Below are 9,549 nucleotides of genomic sequence, written 5' to 3' on the forward strand. Positions count from 1 at the left end.
CAAAGTTAGATATACATTTTTTTTCCCTTTAAGACCATTCATAACTTTTAAAATAGTTACACAAAACTATTGGATTGGCCTAATAAGACACCGAAAAGTAAGACTGGTTGACTAACAGTCAGTGGGTCATTCTTGATCGGCTGTTTATTCAACTGGCCCCTGAGTACCCTGGAAAACTTTTAGCAACTGCCCAGTATACCCTAACAACCCAAACACCTAAAACACCCTAACATGTTGCATAATCAAATAAACTTCTAAACTACTATCAGTAATTGAAGTCAGAAACACAGTAGTCATAGGATAACATTTCAAGTTTGTTTTAATGAATTATATTCAAATAAGTTGTTCTCTTATAAATATGTATATTTTTGTGTTATATGTAAACATATAACATTTCAAGTTCTTTTGTTAAGTATACTTTCAACGTCTCAAATAACATTTCATTCTCTTTAAACATAAATAACATGTAAATAGCATTAAGTTCTCATAAATAACATGTAAATTACATTAAGCTCTCTTATAAATATCATTTTTACATCATACAAATTAAACTCGACATGTTTTTCTCTGGTGAACTCAAGAGAGTGACACTACTCTTCCAAATCTTGCAAGTGTTCAACTTTTAAGGTTCCCATTCTTTAGGTGCACAACGTGTAAATTAATTGGCAGCCTTTCCAACATCTCATTGACATAAATAACACTTACATATAGTTCTCATAAATAACATTTAGCTCTCTTATCAGGAGTACCTGATGAACAGGCCGTGATTTAAGGCCTGTCTTCTGACCCGTACCGCACCAGTTCAACTGGGTTGAAAGATTCTGATCAAATATTTTTGTGCAGACTCTCCAAACTGTTTCCTTTAAGTTCTTGCCACCAGACAATGACAGTTTAGTTATCTGTAAAGTAAAAGATAAATTTGGCAGTCAAGTGCATTTGTCTTTTGCATAGTTCTTTTGGCAAAGCATTTAACAGTCAAGAGCTCCGTGTTTCTCACACACACACACACACACACACACACACACACACACACACACACACACACACACACTCACACACACGCAAGCAAACCAGATCCACGAATGTGTGTTTGTCATTATATTTTTTCTGTAATCGCAAGCGTTAACGCACACCCGCAAACCAGATTCACGAACCATCAAGAGGAGCAAATGTATGCGTGTGTTCGTCAGGATGATGTCGGATCTGGTTCGCATGGATGCGTGCGTTAACGTATGTGATTACAAAATATAATGCAAGTAAAATGTTTTGACACAAACGCAACTTTATACTGATATTGCTAGACAGCATTTCCCCTTGATGAGAAATCCTGTGACGCTTTAATACATTCCTGATATTTAAATAACTGGCATAGCCTACTGACAGTTTTGTCAAAGCAGCCAGCACCTGGTTCTCTTAATTTCTTACACCAGCTACTTCACTAGTTCACACTTACAAATAAGTTAGATAGAATAAATGCGTATTTGGCGTGCTGTCCGAGGAGAGGGCTCCGGGCTCGGTATTCGGCCCGAACCCAGAGTACTCCCCCCGTATTCCTGGCTGTAAAGATTAAGCCAAGAGTGAGGAGTCGGGGTGGTGGAGGGATGCTGAAAAACTGTCAAGGAATATTAGGTGAGTTGACAGTGTGGATATATATATACTTCTTGTCATGCTGATTAGGGTAGACATAATTGTTTGATGACGAGTAGATTGGATTGCTTATTTGAACGTGCTCCTCCCGAACTTTGTTTATAAAACATCATTAAAATGCTGCCCGTCTCTGCCTATTCCTTCTATCCACGCCCAGCGCCACTAATTTAAAGATGCATCTTGCATGTAAAAAAAATATCTAAATGAATATATAACCGTGTATGAAATGTTTTAAAACGACATAAGGACACCAATTTAGTAGATAAAGTGAGCGTTTCTTTGCCTGCTCGTACAAACTTTTTTTCAACATCGCGTCATTTTACGTCACACGAGGGAGACGTGTGCTGTGCTCTGCCGCAGCTCAGTGCAGAGTAGGTTGGTATTCAGTAAGAGCGGTCGTGAGTCAGTGTGTTTTCAGTAGTTTTTGTATTTCAATTTATCATCGTCATGGTAAATTTTTGTGTTTGTGGAGCTTGCAAAAACTCCAGCCTGTCAGGACATCGAGTCCACCGGTTTCCTAGCAAGAAAAAGGACGGTGCTATCTTTCGTGCCTGGGTGCGGTTTGTGCAGGTGAAGAGACGGGATTTCTCTTCCACGTCGGCTTCGGAAAACGCGGTCGTGTGTAGCGTTCACTTCAGATCGGAGGATTATCGTCCCGGCGATATGATGGAGTTCAACATGGGATACCGAAGTAAGAACCGGGTGAGACCCAGAGCTGGTGCGGTTCCTTCAGTGCACGCATCAGGGTATATGCAGGAATCTTGAAGTTCATTTTAATACCTTTTCAAGACTTTTTCAAGACCTTCTCAATATTTTTTAATACCTCACCGCCACTTCAAGCTGTAACCATTTACATCAGTGATACTTTTAACTTAACAGTTTTAGTTTGTGATAAAGACTATACGCACTACGTAATACGCACTGGGACCGCCAAAGCGTACATTGCAGGGCTCGCAAAATTTCAAAATCGCTGGTAGCCCTTCGTGCAGGCACTCTCCAGATTTTGGTCGCCCGAAATGAATTTTACTAGCCCATATAAAAAGACTACTTTTTTTTTTTTTTTTTTTTTTTTGAAATATGTTTATTAATTTTTAAACATTACAAAACAAAATTTACATCAAACAAAAGAACGAGAAGAAGAAAAATAAATAAATAAAAATAATTAAATAAATCAATCCAAAAAAAAAAAAAAAAAGGCTTACCACAGTAAATCAGTTTAAGAAATAAATGAAATGGAGAGTGGTATATTCATACAAACAATATATCTTTACATATTTTTGCACCAATGTGCCACACATTTAAACCTCATTAAACAAACCCTCTAATAAGAATAGAGGATATATCTAAGCCCATATATATCAGAAATGGGTCCCACCTTCTATAAAAGAGGACATCTTTATTATAAGACGCACAGGTTAGATAATCTAAAGACTACATTTTTAATGTAGAATATTGGTTAGGAGTCAACACAATGAATCAAAAACTTTTTCAAAACACAAATATTAACAAATATGCATCTGGTTCTAACTGAACTGAAATGTGTGTGACCAGTATGGAACATGAATCACTCTGTGTCTGTGGGTTAGCCCCCAATGAGGGTATGATAAAAAAACTCTTTAGTTTAGGGTTTAATGCTCACTATTAACTTGTTTCATTAACATGCAGATGGCAGGGTTTTTTCATCACTGAGGTCCCGAATGTGAGATATGCTAGTCAGGGGGGTTCGGGGGCACCCCCGAAAATTTTTGATTTCTCTGATCTACATATGTGCATTTTAAGATGTTTTGAAGGCCAAAAAAATTGGATAACAATAGCTTTAAAACCATGTAAGTGGGCAGCTGATTATTTTTCTCTCCTCATCAGCATCACACTCCTATTCTCTTAGTTTTTCTCTTGCTCTGTCTCTTCCCCTCCTAAAGCTGAGCTTTGACCGATAGAGGCTTTTCATTTTTGTCTGTCAGTGAAAAAAGTAAACAAAGGGTCAACTGATAGGTTGATTTATGAATCATTTTCTCAGATGCATTAATTTACTGAAAGCTACTAGGAAAGCTAGGTAGCCTAACTAAGTTTATTGAATTCATTCACAATATGTACACATTCATTACTGATCTTATTCCTAATACAGGGCCGTAGACAGGGCTTTATAATCAAAGAGGTCATACATTTAAGGTTATTAGGGGGTTTACATTTTTTATTTCTCGGATATGTCCATTTCAAGACGTTTGAAGGCCAAAAAAGGATAAGAAATAGCTTTAAAACCATGTCAGCAGGCAGTAGATGATACCTGCTCTCACTTATTATCCATCACTCTTTCTTTTTCTCTCAGTCTCCTCATCTTGCCATCTCTTCTCCCTACCTAAAGCTGAACTTTTTTAATTTACTGAAGGCTACAAATTGTATATTAATTCTCAACATGTACACATTCATCATTAATCTTGTGCCTGATGAAAACGGCTTTGTTAATGCTAATGTCCCCTCACAATGACAGTAAACTAATTATTAGTCACATTACATAGGCCTATTTTCAGTTCAAAATGGCGAAATTCGACAAAAGTATATTCATTTGCCTGATTATTTTTGTCATTTGTTTCACATTTATGACCTAAAAAAGCTGTCAAATATGAAATGTTTAGTTTAGCTACTTACATCTTATCTCGCACTTACCGTAAACTGAAGCGTCGAGTCGCTCTGCTCAAATTCGCGCTCAGCAGCTTCTTGTGAACATAAAGCCCGCCTACTTTGATTTGATTGGTCATCTCAATATTCTGACATTGATGAGCACCGCAGACCAATGAGACTCAGATGAACACACACAAACCCTGTCCTCTCTGTTTCTGACGTGCTCGGCGCCGCTTCGGATTGAAGATGAAGAACGCGCTGAATCTGATTATAACAAGACTGAAGCGAACACTATTTCAGGCTGGTTATGCATTTTGGTAGCCCGACTGGAAAACACAATAGCCCCGGGACGTCGGCCCGCTCTGGAGCTCTCAGAGGCAATTTACGAACGCACCCACAATAGCCTAGTTTTTTATGTACCTGTTCGTTTTTTTTTTTTTTAAATGACTAAATTCACACACTTTTACGATGTTTTTGGGATTCAAACTGTTGGACAGCTAATTCAGAAAAAATACTTTCAAAATTTAAGACTTTATAAAGCCGTGATAAGACTTTTTAATAGTTTTTAAGGGTCTTAATTTTCCCAAAATTGATTTATCACCTTTTAATACTTTTCAAGACCCCGCGGATACCCTGACGCATCTTCGGGTTCTCCCGCCGGATGTAGGCGCGAGCACAACATCAATAGGCAGTGGGCCAAGTCCGTCTATCTCGTTTAGTTTTTGATTTGACAGTTACCCAGCAGCTGTCTGGCTCATTTTTTTTATTTGTACATACACAATGAACTAAGCAAAGAGTATTCAAATACGGGATAATTACGGGAAAATATTTAAACGGGAAGACAGCAGGAAAGAAGTCTAACTAAGGGAGAATCACGGGGTAAACGGGAGGGTATGTCCAGGTTGGTTACAGCAAGCTACCTAGGCTACAAGTAAGCTAGACTAATTATCAGCTAAAAAGAGTGCAAACCAAAACAAAGAAATGATTTCAAATCAACTTTATAGTGGTAGTCATTGAGTTTTTTAAGCCAATTATGGTTGATTGTCACAGTTTATACAATGACACAATTCTGTGCATGGTAGCTTATGCTTTTTGCAAGTGCAGTTCCCTCCCACACATTTAAAGGAGTCATAATGTTGTGTTACCTTGGATACCCAAATGCTCTATTATAGTATTTTAGGCACTTCTAAAAAAGAAAAGTGGAAAAAAAATCAACACAGAGCCCCTCAGACCCTTATTTCTAAAGGCATTATTGTCTCGCGAGATCTGATGCGATGTTTTGGCTGTCGTGGACGGTCATTATAATAATGCAAATGAGGGGCGCGTTGATTGGTTGCAGGAATGTATTTTACTACTTCCAAGCGGTACAAAAACATAGACAAAATACTGCAATAGCTCAATAAATGTGACAGTACTTATTGTTAGTGAAATCACAACCAAAGAAAAAAGAAAAAATACACCATTGCCAGATACATTCTTACAGAAGCCCCACTAACTGAAAGCTATTTTCAAACTGCATGTTTTGCATGAGTTTGGCTAATAATGTTTAGTGGTATATTGTTTTCATACTTGCATTTAAACAGTTTTAGCCACTGAGCATGGACTCCTGTACCGTCACTACTGTAGCTGCTAGTGTAAAACAAAGTGGAAAGATGTGGCTAGCATTCGTAGAGTCCATTCCCCGTGTTTACCTCGAAGTAATAGCCGCATTAGCAGTTAGCTGCTATTTATTAACCACAGTAGAGCAATAAAAACACAGTCTTACCTTTTCAATTTCTGGCAAGTCCCTGATGGTTGGGATGGCACCTTTTCCCAAACGGAGCTTCGAGGCCAAGTTCGCCTGATACTGCCCCAAATTTGTAAAAGATTCCGGTGTAAAATGTTTAGCACACACACCTAACGATACGCCACTTGAAAGAGTTGTTGGGACAGCGTCATTAAAAATGAATTTTTTATCCACTGTTCCCTGATAGTTTCGTCCGTTTTTGGTAGATAAAACACATTTGCATGTTGTTTGTGGCAGTCACCCACAGAGCATCTCAGGTGTGCACTCGATTTCTCCATCTTTCTCGAGTCAACTAAACTGAATCTGAGGGGGAGAGGGGGAGAGGGGCGGGCTTCCCGCGGCATAGGTTTGCGGTGTCCATATTTGGTATATCCTCCCCCGTCTTGACGTCAAGAAGGTGAAGAAATCAAAATCTCGTTTTTTCGTGCGCGTGCACGTGGCCTATTTTACAAACCCTGAGGTAAACAAACGCTTCACTTTTAAATATCGGCTTCCCGGCCAGTGTATAATCATTATGCAATCATAACATACATTGATTCTCGTGGAAAAGTGAAATTTCTACATTATGACTCCTTTAAGCCAGGAACACACACACACACACCTCCTCGTGAACTATAGTTTGACCCGGCTGCCATTCTGAGCGTTCTATTCCAGTGACTGTCTTCTTGTGTATGAAACCTTATTTGTATTACTGACTATTGTTTCTTGTTCCCTGCCTGTGACCTTATCGTTTGCCTTCCCTGATCCTTTTTCCAGTTATGTCCTCGATTATCGTGCTGTATGACTATTGTGCATCTAACATAATACATAATCCGGTTAATGATAAATAAAACTCTTAAAAATGTCTGGAAATTGCCACCACAAAATCAGTTATTTTGATCGATAAGCATGATATCATGATAATAGCAAGCATTGTTGGGGAAATATTCATGAAAATATGAGGAAAAGAAAATGCCACAATGTCTCTTTATTCTCTTATTTATTTATTTATGTATGTAGGGTGAAGAGATACAGATCAAGGATCAGAAACAAACTATACTTAAAAATATATTATTTAACATTATTAGATTTACTGCTTTAACAAAACACTTTTGAGTCACAGGTGATATTCATGGGTTATGTCTCAGTGCTGAATCTCTTAATACACACTTACATGTATAGACAGCTCAGACTTTTATACAGTAATCTATTGCAAATTTCAAACACACTTTAGTCCTCATTAATATTTCTTAATCATGTTAATGATTCTTCATGATTTTCATCTTAAATCATACGCTGGTACAGAATTATAAGAATCACATTCTGCAAATCTCCTGTTATCTTAAAGGAAACAGTAGGAAACCACTGAAAGAGTTGCGATTATACTGGTCATCATATATCCTGCAGCCAGACGAAAGTCTCACATAGACAACATCTCCAACCTCCAGGATCAACACAACTCCATTAGAGGAGTTTAACCCATCCTTATCCTGATAAGCACGTGCTACAACCATACGCTCTTCATTCTTAAAAATGTCTGCAGTTGCTACAGTTGGGCCATGACCAAATACAGAGACTCTGAACATGTACGCTCCTTTCAGTCTGGCTGTGAAAACACCTAAATCAAATAACAAGAGATACAGAATCAGATGTTTCCTGTGTGATTGCTTTATTACCAAGCACACTGTGTGATAGTTTTGAAAGATGGCAGATCATTTAAGTCTCTAATACACATTACACAACTGCAGAGAGGTCTGAATGGAGCAGAAGGGTTTTCATTATTATAAACTGAGTTTTTTGACTCATTTCATTGATAATTACCTGTAACTGGGTTGTAGGCGTTCCCTATGTTTGTGAAGACGTTCCTGTAGGTTAGTGTTAAATCAGTGGTAAAAGGACCAATATAATCTCCACTGCTAGATTTCATCAGTGCAGCTGAAAAAGCTATTTCTCTGTCTGATATTGAAAAACATTATCAAAATTGTGATAAATTACTGTATTACACTGAGAATGTATAGACTGAATTTAAAATCATTCAAGCACACTTTCACCTCTATTTTCCTTTCTCAACTCCTCCACTTGACCCAGAGTAAGATTCGAGATTTCTGTGAAGGAATAAAGATTCTGTTAAATGACATTTACACTGCTTATTATAATAGATTACACAACTTACACAGTATACACTCAATTTTACACTAACATTTACACTATACAATGTATTCCATTGGTTTTACTTTGAGGATCATTGATAAAAGAGTGAATGTTTTGGTGAGGTACCATCATTTTTCTTGTTCATCTCTTCCAGGATAAACGTCTGTTGTTCCCTCAGTCTCGTCTCTAAAGCTCTGATGTTGGTGGTCAGTTCTCTGTTGATGGTTTTCTGCTCTGTAACTGTGGCGGTCAGTTCTCTGATGTTCACTTTCTGCTCTGTAACTGTGGCGGTCAGTTCTCTGATGTTCACTTTCTGCTCTGTAACGGTGGCGGTCAGTTCTCTCAGCGCTGCATGGATGTCAGTGAAGAACAGATAGTAGTTTTGTTGGCTGTCAGTTGAAGCTTCATCTCTCAAAGTGTCTGTTTGAGGTGGATTCTGTCTTCCGTCCTCAGATCTGAGCTGTTGACTGATCTCATTCTCATTGAGTCCTCCATCTACCTGATGCTGTACGACACACACAAAGGTTTCCAACAGCAGCAGTAAACATACTAAACCCTTCATTCTTCACTGATGTTTTTTTTCCAGCTCTTGCTCTTCATCCTCACAGCCTCTCATGTTCCTTTTATAGTGTCCTGATTTACTGTCTTTTGTAAATGATTTACATTTCTCCAGAAAAACAAGTAGTTAATGGTTATTCATAATCGAAGGGATGTTCCGGGTTCAGTAGATATTTATATAGATCAGCAGTCAAGTCAAGTCACCCTTATTTATATAGCGTTTTTTTTTTTATAATACAGATAACAGGAAAATAATGAAACAAAGTTTGTTTCTAGAAGAAAATAGCATCACAGTCCAGCTTAAGTAAGTTCAGTGATGGATCATTTTTGAATACCCGCTCTGGAGAAAACTGTCATGTCATCGTCCAACTCAGTTCAGCTCTCATATAATGGTGTCAATGCAGGCATCTCAATAATATTGTTGAATATTAAATTAAATGTCCCCAACTAAGCAAGCTAAAAGCCAAAGGTGAAAAAGGCGACAGTGGCAAGGAACCAGAACTCCATCAGGTGACAGAATGGACAAAAAAACCTTGGGAGAAACCAGGCTCAGTCAGGGGTTCTCCACTGGCCAATGAACAAAGAGTCTGTGATTATGATTCAGGCAGCATTATAGGTCAGAAATCAGATTAGATCAGAACATTTAAAATATTGATCCAGTTCCATCTGGTTGAAGATCGGAGTCATCACGCCGGTATGGAGATGAGTTTGTTGAGGATCAGTGCTGATGGCTGTTGTGTCGATGAGGGGAGAGTCTAGTTGACACAATCTCTGCTGACACTTCAGGGATGCGTTGTGGTCGTGTCTAG

At 38.2% G+C, this 9,549-nt stretch overlaps 1 protein-coding gene across 1 annotated transcript; it reads right to left on the reverse strand.

Annotated features, from left to right (window-relative positions):
• Nucleotides 1-7,012: 7,012 nt before the first annotated feature.
• LOC309496098 (uncharacterized protein) lies at nt 7,013-8,753 on the reverse strand. The gene is made up of 4 exons (XM_082166084.1): nt 8,309-8,753; nt 8,083-8,136; nt 7,853-7,987; nt 7,013-7,649 (listed from the first exon to the last, which is right to left on the reverse strand). Exons 1-4 carry the CDS (start codon nt 8,742-8,744, stop codon nt 7,369-7,371), a joined length of 906 nt encoding a protein of 301 aa, XP_082022210.1. The 5' UTR covers nt 8,745-8,753; the 3' UTR covers nt 7,013-7,368.
• Between the last annotated feature and the right edge of the window lie 796 nt (nt 8,754-9,549).

Source organism: Leuciscus leuciscus (assembly GCF_965113295.1).
Source record: "Leuciscus leuciscus genome assembly, chromosome: 4".
Lineage (NCBI taxonomy): Eukaryota > Metazoa > Chordata > Actinopteri > Cypriniformes > Leuciscidae > Leuciscus > Leuciscus leuciscus.

Bases quoted from the DNA above. Each gene is read 5' to 3' on its own strand.
- LOC309496098 (XM_082166084.1), bottom strand. From the start codon at position 8,744: ATGAAGGGTTTAGTATGTTTACTGCTGCTGTTGGAAACCTTTGTGTGT. The intron at 8,137-8,308 runs GTACCTCACCAA...ATTCCTTCACAG, and splicing joins GATGAACAAGAAAAATGATG to AAATCTCGAATCTTACTCTG. The intron at 7,988-8,082 runs GTGAAAGTGTGC...TTTCAATATCAG, and splicing joins GTTGAGAAAGGAAAATAGAG to ACAGAGAAATAGCTTTTTCA.